Source organism: Hypanus sabinus (assembly GCF_030144855.1).
Source record: "Hypanus sabinus isolate sHypSab1 chromosome 1 unlocalized genomic scaffold, sHypSab1.hap1 SUPER_1_unloc_14, whole genome shotgun sequence".
In the NCBI taxonomy this organism is placed as follows: domain Eukaryota; kingdom Metazoa; phylum Chordata; class Chondrichthyes; order Myliobatiformes; family Dasyatidae; genus Hypanus; species Hypanus sabinus.
The window spans coordinates 251,373-269,404 of record NW_026778908.1 but is presented as its reverse complement, the minus strand read 5'-3'; the positions used below and the strand labels follow the sequence as shown (position 1 = coordinate 269,404).

Below are 18,032 nucleotides of genomic sequence, written 5' to 3'. Positions count from 1 at the left end.
ATACAGATTAAAGAGGAGGAGGTGCTTGCTGTCTTGAGGCGAATCAGAGTAGATAAATCCTAGGACCTGACAGAGTATTCGCTCGGACCTTGAAGGAGACTAGTGTTGAAATTGCAGGGGACCTGGCAGACATATTTAAAATGTCGATATCCACGGGTCAGGTGCCGGAGGATTGGAGGATAGCTCATGTAGTTCCGTTGTTTAAAAAAGGCTCAAAAAGTAAGCTGGGAAATTATAGGCCGGTAAGTTTGAAATTGGTAGTAGGTAATTATTGGAAGAAATACTAAGAGATAGGATCTACAAGTATTTGGATAGACAGGGACTTATTAGAAAAAGTCAGCATGGCTTTGTGCGTGGTAGGTCATGTTTAACTGATCTCTAATAGAGTTTTTCGAGGAAGTTACTAGGAAAGTGGATGAAGGGAAGGCAGTGGATGTTGTATACATGGACTTCAGTAAGGCCTTTGACAAGGTCCCGCATGGGAGGTTAGTTAGGAAGATTCAGTTGCTAGGTATACATGGAGAGGTAGTAAATTGGATTAGACATTGGCTCAATGGGAGAGGCCAGAGAGTGGTAGTGGAGGATTGCTACTCTGAGTGGAGGCCTGTGACTAGTGATGTGCCACAGGGATCAGTGCTGGGTCCATTGTTATTTGTCATCTGTATCAATGATCTGGATAATAATGTGGCAAATTGGATCAGCAAATTTGCTGATGATACAAAGATTGGAGGTGTAGTGAACAGTGAGGAAGGTTTTCAAAGCTTTCAGAGGGATTTGGACCAGTTGAAGGAATGGGCTGAAAAATGGCAGATGGAGTTTAATGCTGACAAGTGTGAGGTATTGCACTTTGGAAGGTCAAACCAAGGTAGAACATACAAGGTAAATAGTAGGACATGGAGGAGTGCAGTAGAACAGAGGGATCTGGGATTACAGATACATAATTCCTTAAAAGTGATGTCACAAGTAGACAGGATTATAACGAGAGCTTTTGGTACATTGGGCTTTATAAATCAAAGTATTGAGTATAAGAGTTGGAATGTAATGGTGAGGTTGTATAAGACATTGGTGAGACCGAATTTGGAGTATTGTGTGCAGTTTTGGTCACCGAATTACAGGAAGGATATTAATAAGGTTGAAAGAAGGTCTACAAGGATGTTGCTGGGACTTGAGAAACTGAGTTACAGAGAAAGGTTGAATAGGTTAGGACTTTATTCCCTGGAGTGTAGGAGAATGAGGGGTGATTTGATAGAGGTGTATAAAATTATGATGGATATAGATAGAGTGAATGCAAGCAGGCTTTTTCCACTGAGGCCAGGGGAGAAAAAAAAAACAGGTCATGGGTTAAGGGTGAAGCGGAAAGGTTTAAAGGGAGCACTGGAGGGGTGCTTCTTCATTCAGAGAGTGGTGGGAGTGTTGAATGAGCTGCCAGATGAAGTGGTGAATGCGGCCTCACTTTTGACATTTAAGAAAAACTTGGACAGGTATATGGATGAGAGGGGTTTGGAGAGATATGACCCAGGTGCAGGTCAGTGGGATTAGGCAGAAAAATGGTTTGGCTCAGCCAAGAAGAGCCAAAAGGCCTGTTTCTGTGCTGTAATGTTCTATGGTTCTATGGCCACAACTGCTTTCAGTTCATGTCACCATACCATGGGAAGCATGTGATTTTACAGGAAAAGGTGCAGAGGAGATTCACAAGGATGTTGGAGGCACAATGCAGATTGCTGTGGATTCTGGAAATATGAGCCTTACGCAAAATACTGGAGGCACTTGTCAGTTCAGGCAAGATTTGTGGAAGAAAACAGACAGATGGCACTTTCGGCCAAACCCATCCAAAGATAGATGCTGCCTAATCTATTGATTCCTTTCAGCTCCCTTCTGTGTTGCTCTGCAAGGATGTTGCAAGGTGCGGAATTAGGTGTAGAATTGTTATTTTTCCTTCATTTTCTTCAGATTTCACTTTCCTATGCTTGCCTGCAATTTTCTTATTTACCTGTATGTGTAACTGTTGAGTGAATTTTCAGCAATTGGTTCTGTATTTTCTGGATGTTTTCCTGCAGCCCATACCACCCCACAACCAGACTGTTTCACAACAGAATGTTTCACAATTCGAGATTATTTTTTGTTGAAGATGACCACAACTTCTTTGTTTTCTGTCTTCATATGCTCGTTCTTTGTTCCTCTAACAGTTAATAAAACAACCATAACCACCAAGTTTTGTGACTCATTCTTGACTTCCGAAGGACCTCTGGATAAATATCACCAGATCTAACAAGGGATTGGAGCTTTTTGATGAAGAGAAGAGACTGGATCGGCTGCAATAGTTTTCCTTGGAGCAGATGAGGTGGATGGGGAACATGACAGAGGGAATGAAAGCTATGTGGATCACAGACTATTCTTCACGGGGAATAAGGAAACTGTTCCTCATAGCACTGGTATCTAAAACCTGAGGGCCAAGGTTTGGGCTAAGATGTTAGCTTGGAGAGGTGCTAAGGAAGAACATTTTGGCCCTGAGAGTGGTTGGATTATGGAAAGTACTGCCTGAGGGGTGCTGGATGTGGGTATTTCCACAACATTTCAGTATCCGACAAACCCTGGAACTGCAAGGCAGAGAGGGTTATGGGCCAAGTGTAAGATGAGTACAGATTGGAAGTTAACAGTTGGTATGGACATTGAGGGCCTTTCTGCTGTGCTGACCCTATAAACCTGTGACATTGCTGGATGGACAACACTCATGGAACACTACACTATCCATCACGTTGGGGAGACAGTAATGAAGGAGCATTGGCAGTGGGCAATGCTGAGGAAGAGCTTGTAATCTGAACAACAGCCCTCAGGGTGCCGGGCAATAGTTCTTACCTGGATTATTGTGGAGCTTTCATTGATTCTTCCACCTTGACTCCCCCGCGACTCATCAAGACCATTTCATACAAATGCTCTGACACAGGCCTTTCTGCTTTTTCTGTTGGTCTAGGGTTGAGAACAACATTAGTCAGACACAGAGCAATGAGAGAGGCCAAGCTCAGGGTGGGGAGGAGAGAATACTAGTCCCCCGGAATGGGTGACATTTTGGTGAATGCACCACACATTATGAGAAATTCCACCCTGGGTGAGTCTAGTAGTGATCACTGCCAGTGAGAGTCTCCAATCAGCCCTGCAGTCCCTGTCCTACCCCCATGGCCTTGCACATTTTCCCATTATTCTGGTTCTGTTGATTGAAAAGTTCCTGCTGCACCTGGTCTCACTGCCCTTTAATGCTGCCCATCCCAGATCACAACAACCTGTCCCGTCCCCTCCCCTTTCCCTCTAGACATCTCACTGATCAACTCCAGTCAAAGACTCCCCAGTTTCTAATGGGCCTCCCTCCAGAAACACCCCCTCCTGATTGACTCTGTCCAACCCGGCCTCTTTCTAAGAAGGTTGTGGAAAATCCTGAGAGGGTGCAGAGGAGATTTACCAGGATGTTGTCTGGACATCATGGCATCTCCTATGAGAGTAGGTTGAGCGAGCAAGGGCTTTTTTGTTTGGAGTGAAGGAATGTGAGAGGTGAATCGGTAGAGGTTTAAGATGATGAGGTATAGACAGAGTAGACAGTCAGAGACTTTTCCCCTGGGCAGAAATGGGTAATACCAGGGGCATAATTTTAAGGTGATGGGAGGAATGTAGGGTGGTTGGTGAGAGAAACTCACTGCCAGGGTGGTGGTAGACCCAGTTACATCAGGGACGTTTGAGAGACCCTTAGATAGGCTCATGGATGACAGGAACATGGACAGCTTTATGAGATGGGAAGTTTAGAACATTGCAGGCTGAGAGTCGGTACGGTGCCACAATTCACTATGTCCTGTGTAACCTCTCATGATTTTTAATGCTTTTATTCAATCTCCCATTGACCTATTCTGGGGATCACAGCCTCCCCAGCCTCTCTGCAGGAGAACTACACATCTCTGGGACTTGACTGGAGATATCCTCCCTCCCTGACCTTCTCCAGGGTTGGGTCTCACTTCCTGAAGTGTGACGGGTCAGAGTTTATAAAAAGGAAGAAAAGTAGGTAGATTCGAGAATCCTGATGTTGGTGAATCTCTGAGTGAGGGAGTGCAGGGTGTGAAGCACAAACTCTAATGTGTTTGTTGAAAATCCCTTCGTATTGATTGACATTGAAACAGGAACTCCACATTCCCCACTTCACACTCCATGTGCAGCAATATACCGTTTTGTTGGGGACACCTTGGACTGGAGATACTGGAATCTGGGGCAACACTTCAAAACGTTGGACGGGGTAGTGAGCTGGCAGAGGATAGCTGGATGGAGGTGAGAGAGCTGAAAGGCAGATGGGCAAGGGTTGGAATGGATCTGGAGCAAAGGTGGGACGTGACTAAAGACGGATGATAATGGACTCTGATTTGAGAGGAAGGTGAAGAGGGAGCTAGTGGGAGGAATGTGTAGGTGATGGGCAGGTGGATAGGATGGGGAGGGGCCATGTGGACTAGGAAGAGAGAGGAAAGGGATAGAGAGAAGGAGCAGTTACCAGAAGCTGGGGAATTCAGTACCTGTGCCACTGGGTTGGAGAGTATCAACATGGAATACAAGCTACTGTTCCTCTGATTTCCATTTACCTCAACCTGGCAGTTGAAGAGGTCAAGGACAGATATGTCAGTGGGGGAATGGGAAGGAGAATGAGGATGTCTGGCCACTGAGAAATCCAGGCAGCGATGGTGGACAAAGTGAAGGTGCTTTGTGAAGTGTCATCCAACCTGTATTTAGCCTCACTGATGTAGAGGAGGCCAAACCAAGAGCACGGGATACAATGAGTAACGCCGGGGGACTGTGAAAGGCTGCCTCACCGAGAAGGGCTGTTTTGTACCCCAGATGGTGATGAGGCAGGGGGTGTAAATGCAGGTGTCACACTCTCTGTGGTAACAGAAGAGTGTGTCTAGAGAGGGATGCGCAGACCAGGGAGTTAAGAGAGGGTGATCCCTGTAGAAAGCAGAGAGGGGAGAAGGGGAAAGGAGAAGATGTAGATGATGATTGGATCCCATTGTATCTGGCAGAAGTTACAAAGAATGATATGTTGGACATATAGACTAGTTGGTGTAGGTGAGGACCAGGCTAACTGTTCTCTGTGGGTGGGGGGTGGAATTGGGTGAGAGCAGAAGTAGAGATACAGAGGAGATGCCAATAAGAGCTGCATCAATAATAAAGCAGGTGGGGAAGAAAAGCCCCTTTTACTGAAAAAAGGAGGTCGTTTTCTGAGAGATTAATGAATCTGTGGAATTCTCTGCCCTGGGAATCAATAGAGCATAATGTCATTAAATATATTGAAGACACAGTTAAATCATTTTTTGCAATTTAGGGGAATGAAGTATCATGGGGAAAAGGCAGGTTGGTGGAGTGAGTCTACAGCCAGATCAGCCATGATCACATTGAAAGGCAGATCAGGTTCGATGGGCCAGATGTCCTTCTATGGGGCTCCTGTTCCTAATGTTCTTCTGTCAGCTGAGTTTTGTTGATGTTGGTGAGGGTTGGTGTCTGACCTTAGAAATCGTAATGACATTGAGTCTTTAAGAAAAAGGCAGGTGACGAACACTCTGTAAAGAGGAGGGAAGGGTCCCGGGGAGGGAGGCTGGAGAATCTGGAAGGGAATTCCAAGCTCCGGACTGCGGAAGGCAGGAATTGGGTATTAATGCTGGAGCGATGAGAGGCGTCGGTGTCCCGAAGAGGGACGGACTGGACGATGATACAGGCTCAGGAATGGTGCAGGGTGCAGGGTCTTGCAGACATCACAAGCGTCTGGGACAGGAAGGATTTACAGTAAACACAAAGTGCACAGCAGATGCTGTGGTCAAATCAAGACGTACAAACAAGCTGGATGAACTCAGCAGGTTGGGCAGCATCCATTGAAAGGAGCGGTCAACGTTTCAGGCCGAGACCCTTCATCAGGACTGAAGAAGTAGGGGGCAGGGGCCCTATAAAGAAGGTGGGGGGAGGGTGGAAGGTACCAGGTAAAAAACAACTCAGAGGAAAGATCAAGGGGTGTGGGAAGGGAAGTAGGGAGGGGACAGGCAGGAGAGGTGAAGAAGGAATCTAAGGAGATGCTTTATAGGGCCCCTGCCCCTTCCTTTTTTAGTCCTGATGAAGGGTCTCGGACCGAAATGTTGACTGCTCCTTTCAACAGATGCTGCCCGACTTGCTGAGTTCATCCAGCTTTTTTTTTAACATAAGGATTTACAGTGTCAGCAGAAGTTCTAGGGGCTGCAGTGTTACAGAGATGGGAATAGTAAAGATGCTGAAGCAGTTTATGGAGATGGAGAGAGTGTAGGAGCCAGAGACGTTTACGGAGGTGGGGCCAGAATGGAGTGTATGTGGAGGGTGTAGGGCCAAAGGGGTATGGGGCCAGAGTGGTTCACAGAGGTTTGGGAGGGTATAGGAAGATGGAGAGATGGTAACACAAGTGGAGGAGATGTCAGAAATGGAGGGGGTTAGAGACAGAAATTGGAGGGGTTTCTGAGGGAAATTGCGGAGGGGATCAGCGATCACTCCCAATGGAGGCCACCGGTGTAACGATGGTCAGCAGCGGGGTGGGTGACATTCGGACCTGGGTCGGTGGTAACTCTTCATGGAAGGACTGAGTTCGTGTGACCGCTCTCCTCACACCCTGATGAAAAGATGTTTTTGATAATCAGAGATTTGTGATATTTGAGTTGTACTTTCTATTGGTTGCCTTCAGTTTTTCAGGGTTTTCTTTCATGTGGCTGATTGGCAGGAAGGTGGTTTGTAATTTTTTGTGTTCAGGGTGGGGTGGGGGTTGATGTTACTGTCACTTTATTTCTGTGAGTGAGGGTCAGGGATTGATATTGTCACTTTCTTTTCTGCAGGGGTGGGTGGGGGGATTTGATATTCTGTTGTTCATTTCTCTGTTGAGGAGTTTGGGGATTGTGAGTTTTGTTTGTTTTGGGTTTATCTTTTTGTACTGGGGGGCAGAGTTGATAACTTTCCTTTCAACAGCACCCATGGCATTTCATGGCTATCTGGTGAAGACACATATGAGAGTTGTACTGTACATACACACATCAACAACAAAATGACCCTTTGAGTCAGTGGGAGGTTTCTGAATACTCACTTCCTGGTATTCCTGCGGTTCTTAAGGAAACAGATCAGAGCCACTGAGGTGAAAAGAAACAGAGCCCCTTTCAAAGCCGTTGAAATGACTGACGCCTTGGATAGCCGTCCCTGAGCTGAGAAACAAAAGAACAACAAAGACTTCTATCGATATCCGCTGCCCAGAACAAGGAAGAGCACCAGCTCTCCTCTGAGCTATTCATCACTGACGGCTGTTGGTGCTTCAGGTCTGGTGGTAAACCCCATGGGTTTGGATTCTCTTCAGCCGGCCCAATGGACTCCAACTCACCCACACATGATGAGGATGGTTACAAGAAGATTGACAGAGGCAGTTTTGAGTCACGGTACTGAGGTAGTAAGGAGAGAACGTCACGCTGAGGGTTACAGAGAGTGAGGAGGGAGCACCCTGTAACACTCTGAACATGGAGTCATTCGCTGCTTCATTTGACAGTAAAGATAAGCGATTGAATTTATCGAGAGGTACGATGCGGAATAGGCCTTCTGGTCCTTCGACCTGCCCCAACCAGCAATCCCCAATTAACCCGAGCCTAATCACGGGGTAATTTACAATAACCGATTAACCTACCAACAGGAACATCTTTGAGAGGAAACCGGAGCACCCGGAGGAAACCCACATAGCCACGGGGAGTACGGACAACCGTCTTACAGACAGTGGAGGGTTGGTGGTACTGTGAGGCATTGTGCTAACCACTGCACAACCGTTCAACCCAATAATCATCATTGTCTCTCTTTATTAAGGGAGTAGTTTAAAGAGGGGAGGGAGAGAGAGGGGATGAGAGGAGGGGGAGAGAAAAAGAGAGAGTGGAGGGAGAGTGGGGGAGAGAGAGGGGAAGAGGGGAGTGATGGGGAGAAATTTAGGGATGGAGGGGAGGAAGGGGAAAAGGGGGAGAGGGGGAAGGAGAAGGCAAGGAGAAGGGGAGAAAAGGCAAGAAGATGAGGGAGAGAAGGCAAGAAGAAGGGAAGGGAGGAGGGGACAGAGAGAGGGAAATGAGGGGAGAGGAGAGGGTAAGAGAAGGGGAAGGGAGGGGAAGGGAGGGGGAGTGAGGAGAAGGGGAAAGAGGGAGAGGTGGGGAGAGGGGGAGGGAGGTGGCAGAGAGGGTGGGGGGAGGAGGTAGAGGTCAGGGTAGAGAGGTGGTTGAGAGAGTGGGGAGAGAAGGGGAAAGAGGGGGAGTGATGGGAGAGATCTAGGGAGGGGTGGGAGAAGGGGAGAGGGGGAGAGGGGGAGAGGGGGAGAGGGGGAGAGGGGAGAAGGAGAGAAGGGGAGAAGGGGAGAAGGGGAGAAGGGGAGAAGGGAGAAGGGAGAAGGGAGAAGGGAGAAGGGAGAAGGGAGAAGGGAGAAGGGAGAAGGGAGCAGGGAGAAGGGAGAAGGGAGAAGGGAGAAGGGAGAGGGGAGAGGGGAGAAGGGGAGAAGGGGAGAAGGGGAGAAGGGGAGAAGGGGAGAAGGGAGAAGGGAGAAGGGGGAAGGGGAGAAGGGGAAAGGGGGAGAAGGGGAGAAGGGGAGAAGGGGAAAGGGGGAGAAGGGGAGAAGGGGAGAAGGGGAGAAGGGGAGAAGGGGAGAAGGGGAAAGGGGGAAAAGGGGAAAAGGGGAAAAGGGAGAAGGGGAGTAGGGTGAGGGAGGTGGGGAGAGAAAGGGGAGGAGAGAAGGGGAGAGAGTGGTGCAGAGAAGGGAAGAATAGGGTAGAGAGGGTAAGAGAGGGGAAAGAGAAGAAAGAGGGACAGGGGAGAGGGAGGGGATAGAGAGTGTGGGAGAAGGGAAGGGAGGAAGGTGGAAAGGGGAGAGGGAGAGTGGGAGATTCAGGGAGAAGGGGAGAGGAGGAGAGGGGTGAGAAAGGGGGAGCGGAAAGAGGATGGGAAGGGGAGCGAGAGGAGAGGGTGAGGGGGAGAGGGGGAAGAGGGGATGAGGGAGAAAGCAAGGGGAAGTGGAGTGATAAGGAAGAGGGTGGAGGGGAGAGATGGGGTGATAGGGGAAAGAGGAGGGAGAGGGGAGGGAGGTGAGGGGAGTGATCAGAGGGCAAGGAGGAGGGGAGTGAGAGGGGTTACAGAGAGAGGGTAGAGTGAGGGTAGTGAGAGCAGGGAGAGAGGTGGGGAGGGGTAGAGAGATGAGGCGAGGGAGTAGAGAGAGGACATCAGGGAGGTGGAAAGGGGAGTGGGAGAGAGGGGCAAAGAAGGGGCAGGAGAGAGTGGGAGAGAGGGAGAGGGTGATGAGATGGACAGGACGATAAAGGGGAGAGGACGATAAAGGGGAGGAGGTGGAAGGGGGGACAGTGGTGGAAATAGGGGAGGGGAGAGTGGGGAGGGAGAGAGGGTCAGGAGGGGACGAAGAGGGGCTAAGGGAGGGAGAGCAGGAAAAGTGGAGAGAGAAGGCAAGCAGAGGGGGAGGGGGAGAGCGGAGGGTGAAGAAATTGAGAAAAGGGGCAGGAGGAGAGGCGAGGGAAAGGGTGTAGATAGTGGGTAGAGTGAGAGCGGAGAGAGATGGGGGAGTGATGGGAGAGAGGGGAAAGAGAAGAGTAGAGGGACAGGGGAAAGGAAGGGGAGGTAGGGTGAAGAAGGTGAAAGGGGAGAGGAGGGAGGGGGGAGAGAGGCGGGAGTGAGAGGGAGGGAGAATAGGGTGGTGAGAAGGGGGAGAAGTTGGATGAAGGGGAAAAATGGGGAGAGATTTAGGGAGGGGAGGGAGAGGGAGGATGGGGAGAGATTTAGGGAGGGGAGGGAGAGGGAGGATGGGGAGAGATTTAGGGAGGGGAGGGAGAGGGAGGATGGGGAGAGATTTAGGGAGGGGAGGGAGAGGGAGGATGGGGAGAGATTTAGGGAGGGGAGGGAGAGGGAGGATGGGGAGAGATTTAGGGAGGGGAGGGAGAGGGAGGATGGGGAGAGATTTAGGGAGGGGAGGGAGAGGGAGGATGGGGAGAGATTTAGGGAGGGGAGGGAGAGGGAGGATGGGGAGAGATTTAGGGAGGGGAGGGAGAGGGAGGATGGGGAGAGATTTAGGGAGGGGAGGGAGAGGGAGGATGGGGAGAGATTTAGGGAGGGGAGGGAGAGGGAGGATGGGGAGAAGGAGGAGAAGTGGGGAAAGAGGAGAGAGAAGGCAAGGAAAGGAGGAGAGACGAGAGGGGAGGGTAGAGGGGAGGGGAGAGGAGGGAAAGGGAGAGAGAGTGGGGAGAGGGAGTGGGGAGGGGGAGAGAGGGGCGAGAGAGAGGGTGAGGTCAGGGAGAGGGTGGGGGAGTGTGGGTGATAGGGTGAGAGGTAGGGAGAGGGACAGGAGGGCTGAGGACTGAGAGGGGAGAAATGTGGAAAGGCAAGGGAGAGAGAGGTGGTAGAGAAGAGAAGTGAGAGAGTGGGAGAGAGGTGGGGAGACAGTGAGAGGGTAGTGAGGGGGCAGGGGTGAGAAGGTTGGGGGAGAGAGGGTGGAGTCAGGGAAGCAGAGTGCAGAGGGAGGGTGGAAAGACGCGGGATAGAGCGGCAAAAAGGGGGAGAAGAGGGAAATGTGGGGAGAGGGGATGGAAATAGGGGGAGCGGGGGCATGGTTGAGAGGGTGAAGGGGTGGGAGGGGAGAGAGGAGAAAAGGGGTGAGGGGTAAGAGGAGTGATGGGAGTGAGTTGTGGAGATGGGTGAGAGGGAAGATAGGGATAAGGGGCAAAGGGGGTAAGGAGGGAGAGAGGGGGAGAGAAGCAGAGGGGGAGGGGGTGTGGGGTGGGAGGTGAGGGGAGTGAGGAGAGTGGAGAGAGGAGAGGGGTAGAGAGAAGGGTTTAGAGAGTGGGGTAGTAAGTGGGGGAGAGGCAGGAAAGAGGGGGGCAGAGAGAAGTGGGAGAATGAGGAGAGAGAGAGAGGTGACAGAGGGGAGAGAGGGGGAAAGAGGGGGAGAAAAAGGATAAAGAGAGGAGAGTGAAGGGACAGGGGAGAAGGGAGCAAAGAGGGGCAGAGAAAGGGAGAGGGAGTGGGAGAGGGGAGACGGAAAGCATGGTAAGAGGGAGGAGATGGGAAAGGTTGGGAGAGACGGGGATGGGGGAGGTAGGGAGGGAGAAGGCCAGAGGGGGGCAGTGGAAAGAGTGGGGGAGAAGGGGTGCTAATGCGGGGAGAGGGTGTTGAAGAGAGTGGGAGAGGAGAGAGAGGGAGGAGCAGGGGAGGGAATAGAGGGAAAGCGAGGGGGAGGTGAGGGAGAGATTTGGGAGTGAAGGGGGAAAATGGAGAGTAGGGGTTGAAGGGTGAAAGGAAGAGGAGAAGTGAAGAAAGGGGTAGTAGGGGAGAAGGGGATGAATGGAGATAAGGGGAGAGAGAGAGCAGGGAGAAAGGGGACGGAAGGTAAGGAGAGAGGGAGTGGAGAGGGGAGGGAGGAGAGTGGAGGGGGAGAGAGAGGAGGAGAGTGCGGGGGAGAGAGAGGGGTGACAGAGGGGAAAGAGGAGAGTGGTGGGATAGGCTGAGAGTGAGGGTAGAGAATGGCGACAGAGGGGGAGGAAGGTGGAAAGGGAAGAGGGGAAGAGCGAGGGGCAGAGGGGAAAGGGCAAAAAGAGTTGCAGAGGGAGATAGGGTCGAAAGGAGAGGGGGAGAGAGGGAGAATGGGAAGGGGAGGGAGGGGGAGGTGTTGGATGGGAGGAGGGAAAGAGAGAGTAAGTGGAGAGATAGGAGTGGAGGGATAGGATGGGGCAGGGGATTGAGGGGGAGGAAGGTAGAAAGGTGAGAGAGGCAGAGAAGGGAAGGAAGAGAAGTGGGGAGAGAGGGAGAGAGAGGGAGGGTAGAGTGTGGAGGATGGGAGGGGGAGAGGGAAGGGGAGAAAGGTGGAAAGGGGAGAGATGGGGAAAAGGGGGAAGAGGTGAAGAGAGGGGAGAGGGAAGGGGAGAGAAGGGGAGAGAGAGTGGGAGAGGGTGCGAGAGGGGATGAGAGGGGGGAGGGGCAGCTAGGGAGAGAAGGGGAGAGAGCGAGGGAGAGGCGGAGAGGGGAGCAGAGTGGGTAGAGTGGGGGAGTGGAGAGGGGAGAGGGGGTGGGGTGAGATGGGGAGGGGTGGGACAGAGAGAGAGGGTGAGGGGGAGAGAGGGGAGATGAGGGAGTGACGTGGAGAGATTTGGGGGTTGAAGGGGAAGAGGGAAAGTAGGGGGAGTGGGGGAGAAGGAGAAAGAGCAGGGAGAGAGTGGAGAGAAGGTAAGGAGAAGGGGAGAGGAGGGCAGGAGAGAGGGGAAGGAGGAGCGGTGAGGAGGAGGAGAGAGACGGTGAGGAGAGGGGACAGAGTGGGTAAAAGATTGGGAGAGAGGGGATAGAAGTGGAAATGGAAGAGGAGAGAGAAGGGGAGAGGGGGTTAGAGAGGGAGCAGGGGCATAACAGGGAGGAGGGGGGAGTGGTTGAGAGTGGGGGAGAGAGGTGGAGGGGTTAAGGGGAGAGGAGGAGAGGGTGGAACGAACAGGGAGAGGGAGAGAGGGGAGGGATATAGAAGGCAAGGAGAGGGGGATGGGGAGAGGGGAGGGAGAGAGGGTAGAGAGGGTTAGAGGGGGTGATGGGGAAGAGAGGGGGAAGAGAGGGGGAAGAGGGGGGGAAGAGGGGGGGAAGGGGGGGAAGAGGGGGGGAAGAGGGGGGGAAGAGGGGGGGAAGAGGGGGGGAAGAGGGATGGGGAGGGGGAGAGAGGAGGGGGAAGGGGAGAGGGAAGACAGGAGAGAAGAGTGGAGAGGGGAGAGGAGGGAAGAGGGGAGAGTGTGGAGAGGATATGAAAGGGGGCTGAGGGGTGGAGATAGTGGGAGAGGGGCAGGGATGGGGTATATGTGGGACAGATTGAGGGAGAGGGAGCAGTTAGGGTGAGGGGAAGGGAGATGGGGAGGGGAGGCGAGGGGTGGTGAGCATGGGAGGGGAGGGGGAGAGTGTGGGGAGAGAGGAGTGAGACAGGTGAGAGGGGAAGACAGGGAGAGAGGGGAAGGAGAAGGGGAGTGGGTTGGGGAGAGTGGAGGTGGTGAAGGTAGGGGGACAGAACAGTGAGGAAAGGGGAGGGAGAAATCAGAGGGAGAGAGGAGGGTTGGTGTACGGGGACAGTCAGAGGAATGTTTAAGGGGAGAAGGGGGAGGGAAGGTGGAGGGAGGGGAGAAGGGGGAAGGAAAGTGGAGGGAGGGGAGAAGGAGGGCTAGGGTGAAGGGAAAGAAGTGGAAGAAAGTGGATGGAGAATGAGTAGGAATCACTCTCTCAGGATCAGACACTCACTCCACACTACCCGATTACACAATGCAGAGGTTGGACACAGAGTGAAGCTCCCTCCAGCTTGTCCCATCACTCACTCCCAGGATCAGACACAGAGTGAAGCTCCCTCCACCGTCCCATCACACACTCCCGGGGTCAGACACAGAGTGAATCTCCCTCCACACCGTCCCATCACACACTCCCGGGGTCAGACACAGAGTGAAACTCCCTCCAGCTTGTCCCATCACACACTCCCAGGATCAGACACAGAGTGAAGCTCCCTCCACCGTCCCATCACACACTCCCGGGGTCAGACACAGAGTGAAACTCCCTCCAGCTTGTCCCATCACTCACTCCCAGGATCAGACACAGAGTGAAGCTCCCTCCACGCACTCTCATCGTGCACTTCTGGAGTCAGACACAGAGTGCAAAGCTCCACACGGTCCAATCACACTCTCCTGGGTTCAGACAGGAAGTCAGCTCCCTCCACACAGCCCCAACACATACGCTCGGGGTGAGACACAGAGTGAAACTCCCTCCACACCACCCCATCACACACTCTAGGGAACTGACACAAAGTGAACTCTCTGCACTCCATCCCATCACACACACCCAGGATCAGACACAGAGTGAAAATCCCCACACACCATCCCATCACACACTCCCAAGATCAGACCACCAGTGAAACTCCCTCCACACCATCTCATCACACACTCCCAGTGTCAGACAGAGTGAAAATCCCCACACACCGTCCCATCACACACGCCCGGGGTCAGACACTCAGTGAAACTCCCTCCTCACCATCCTATCACACGTTCCTAGGGTCAGACACAGAGTGAAGCTCCCTCCATACCTTCTATCACACACACAGACACAGAGAGAAATTCATTCCACACAGTCCAATCATACATTCTCGGGATCAGCCACAGAGTGAAATTCACTCAACATCGTCCCATCACACACACCTGGGTTCAGACACAGAGTGAAACTCCCTCCACTCTGTCCCATCACAAATTCACTGGGCTAGACACAGTGTAATGTTCACTTCTCAATATGCCATCACACACTCCTGGGGTCAGACACAAAGTCAAACTCCCTCCACACCACCCATCACAGACTCTTGGGGTGGGACATGGCGTGAAGCTCCCTCCACACCAGACAATCACACAGTCGTGTGGCGAGACGTAGAGTGTTGCTGCCTGCACCCCATTCCATCACAAACTGCTCAGGTCAGACATGGACTGAAACTTCCCGCACACCGTCCCATCACACACTCCCATGGTGGGGCACAGAGTGAAGATCCCTCCACATTTTCCCATCACGTCTCCCAGGGTCAGATACAGACAGTGGCTCCTTCCACACCGTTCTATCACACAGTTCTCAGGTCAGTCACAGAGTGAAGCTCCTTCCACACAGTCCCATCACACATTCCCAAGGTTAGACAGAAAGGATCTCCCTGCACACTGTGTCCCAAAACATAGTCCCAGGGTCGGATGGAGTGAGGTACCTTTCACACTGTCCTATCACACACTCCCGAGGTCAGAGACAGAGAGGAATATGTGCCACACCATCCCATCACACAATCCCAGGGTCAGGCACAGAGTGAAGCTCCCTCCACATTGTGTCTCATGAGACACTCCTGGGTACAGACAGAGAGAGAAATTAATTCCACACAGTCCAATCATAGACACTTGGGATCAGTCCCTAAGTGAAACTCACTCCACACTGTTCCATTACATACTCTGAGGTTAGACACAGAGTGAACCTCTCTCCACACTGTCCCACCACACAATCCCAGGGTCAGACAGAGTTAAGCTCCCTACACAGTAGCCCATCACTCACTCCTGAGGTCAGACACAGTGTGAATCTCCTTCATCACTGACCCATCACACACTGCTGGGGTCAGATACAAAAGCAAACTCCCTCCTCAACATCTCATCTCACAATCTCAGGGTCAGGCACAGACTGAAACTCCCTCCACACTGTGTCACATCAGACAGACAGAGAGAAATTTATTCCACACAGTCCAATCACAGACTCTTGGGATCAGACACAGAGTGAAACTCCCTCCACATCGTTCCATCAAAAATTCCCAGGATCAGACACACAGTGAAACTCCTTCCACACTGGCCCATCACACAGTCCGGGGTCAGATACAGAGTCCATACTGTGTCTGATCTGACACTGAGAGAAACTCAATCAACACAATCCAATCAGATACAGAGTGAAACTCACCCCAGACTGTTCTATTACACCCTCTGAGGGTCAGAAAGAGAGTGAAGCTCCCTCTGCTCTGTCCCATCACACACTCCCGGGGTGAGACAGAGAGTGAGGCTCCCTCCACATTGTCCCATCACAACAGTTTAAACCTCCATTCATGTAAAGGTAAGGTTAATGGCCCTTTCATTACCTCTACGACCAGCATGTGATTGGTATGCCATTGAATAACTAACAGAGTTTCGTCACCGGAAATCTACCCACCATGGATTAGAATTGAAGAATCCTCTCAGATGCGTAGTGACACTTCTTGCAGACAACAATTAAAGTCCAATGTTTTGATTTACCACTGCTTGATATGCAAAGCCTGTTAAAACCTCGGACAGTGTCCAGTTTTGGTCAGTGTCGATTAAACGCTGGGTGCAATGTGTTCTGCCTTCGGACTGACTCTAGTGGAGTGCTCAGAGGCCATGGACGGTTTGGTTTGCGTCGGCAGTATGCTGGCCTCTGGGGAGGAGTGGGGTAAGGTGGTGTTATACATGAGGACCGAGGAGTTGGTGCATCAAACTCTCTGCAGAGGGCTGAGAATGGGGAATGTTGGATCTAGCAACTGCTCCCACACAACAGATCATCCTCGGACTCAATCTCTTCATCCTTAATGAGATCCTCCTTCCCCATCTTACCTGCTTGGGTCAAGTAAGATCTGAGATCACCGCAATTATGCACAAGATCAAGCGTCACACCCTCTGCAACATTATCTCTTTCCAGCAACAGGTATTCATGCAGTTGGCGCAGGGGGGCAACATTGAGAGTCGATTTACCGTGTGAATTGAAGGGGTAATCTGCGAGGTGAACTGGAGTTCGGCGCACCCACCATGCCACATGTGCAGGGAAGTGGGACAGTTTCGGAGGGACTGTCCCAACTCCCGGCCCAGAGAGTCCATCTCAAGCACCTATGCCCCAGCTGCCCTGCCCCTGCCCCTGCCACTGGTTCTCCCCTGTGGGTTTGGGTGGGGGAACGAGGCTACATGCAGGGGGGATGCAGCAGGGTAAGGGGAGGAGATTCTGCAGGGCAGGAGGGTGAAGAAAAAATCCAATAGGAAGAAGGCCATTGAGAACGCGGAGCTCACGTCTGCTCCTGTGTCCTGTAGCAAGGAACCCGCTCTGAAGTTCAGCTGGAGGCTCAGGGAAGTGCGCAGGTGGACAGGGTGATGGACGCAGAGAGTGTCGCTGTATTGGGGACCCCTGTTGCGGGTGCTCCTCCAGCCGGAAGAGGAGAAGGAGCTCCTCTCCCAAGAGGGTAGAGAGTGTAGACATGGGGGAGTCACCGGAGGGCGGGGGGGGGGGGGGAATCCAGGTGTGTCCCTAGTTGTGGCCCCGTCCTATGGTGGTGGAGTGCGTGTGCAGGAATGTGTTGTTGAAGGTGGAGTTGCCCCCTGATCTGGTAACTGAAAAAGCCCTTGAGCCCTCCACCGTACACTGGATAATGATGGTGAAGCAGTGGCCAGCCCCTCTCACTATCAGGGTCCAGGTGAACCCCGAGAACTAGAGTTGTGGGGGTCCACTTGGGCCTGGCTCTCGAGGAGAGAGATGTACTCTCTATACTGACCCCATTAACCCTTCGTTCACAGGGAATTCTTGGGGATGATCCCTCCATTGGTGTTCCTGGGGGTAGGGCTGAGGTGAAGGTGGAGTTGACAGGTATAAACAAGGTACCCACTGGACAATTAGGTTAGGAGCGCTCCCATCTGTTAGTACACACAGGGAGGAAGATACAGGGGCCGGTGCAGAGGGAGACTCATTTGATAGTGAACAATGGAAATCCTCATCCATCCCGAGAAGTGCCCGTTGATACCCATTGAGGAGAACAAAGGGTTTATTCTCACCTCTGTGAAGCATCAGCCGAAACTAGCCTCTCTGCTCTGGTCTAGCATGCTGGAATGGGAAGGGGAAGAGGAATGCTGTGTCTGGGAATGATAGGTGGCAGCTTAAATCTTTCCTGGATGACCTGCTGAGAGATGTCAGGGTGGGGATCAAACCACACGTTCAGGGGATGGTGTGTCACAAGGTGGAATTAGCAACACTCAAGACCAGCAGCTAATAAGTATTCTTTCTCCTTTTGGAAAGAGTAGGGCAGAGAATGGCTCCACTCTCACAGGAAGGGAGCTGGCCAAGAGACCGAGTGTACTCCCGATATGGCCAATGTCAATGGCAATTGTCTTGGCCCAGTGTTGAGACAGGTGATCCATCCTGACCAATCCTAAGCAGTCCTGGGGTGGTCCATTGAGGACAATGTCCATCTAGTTTGTGACTTGACAGGGTCCCCAGCAGTTTCTCTTGACCACGAGAAGACATTTGACCAGGTAGTCCAGTTTCCTGGTGGGCACTCTGCAGGCATTTGGGCTCAGTCCACACTTTATAACCGAGATTCATCTCCTATACTCTGCTGCAGAGTGCCTTGTCAAAGTCCATGGACCATTGACAATGCCCATTCCCCTTCAAAGAGGAAAATGTGCATTGAAAAATCTTGTGCC

General features: G+C 52.1%; 2 protein-coding genes across 3 annotated transcripts in view; both read right to left on the bottom strand.

Moving 5' to 3' along the window:
* Window positions 1-18,032, bottom strand: part of LOC132385387 (high affinity cGMP-specific 3',5'-cyclic phosphodiesterase 9A-like) — a 266,175-nt gene that overhangs the window by 121,286 nt on the left and 126,857 nt on the right. The gene's annotated exons all lie outside the window — the stretch shown is intronic.
* Window positions 1-18,032, bottom strand: part of LOC132385383 (B-cell receptor CD22-like) — a 77,179-nt gene that overhangs the window by 5,730 nt on the left and 53,417 nt on the right. For both annotated transcript variants that reach the window (XM_059957420.1, XM_059957419.1), the window contains exons 13-14: window positions 7,115-7,229; window positions 2,857-2,967 (exon numbers count right to left, since the gene is read on the bottom strand). In XM_059957420.1, the coding sequence (XP_059813403.1) occupies window positions 2,862-2,967; window positions 7,115-7,229 (221 nt within the window). In that variant the 3' untranslated portion in view covers window positions 2,857-2,861. The remainder of the gene's footprint in view (window positions 1-2,856; window positions 2,968-7,114; window positions 7,230-18,032) is intronic.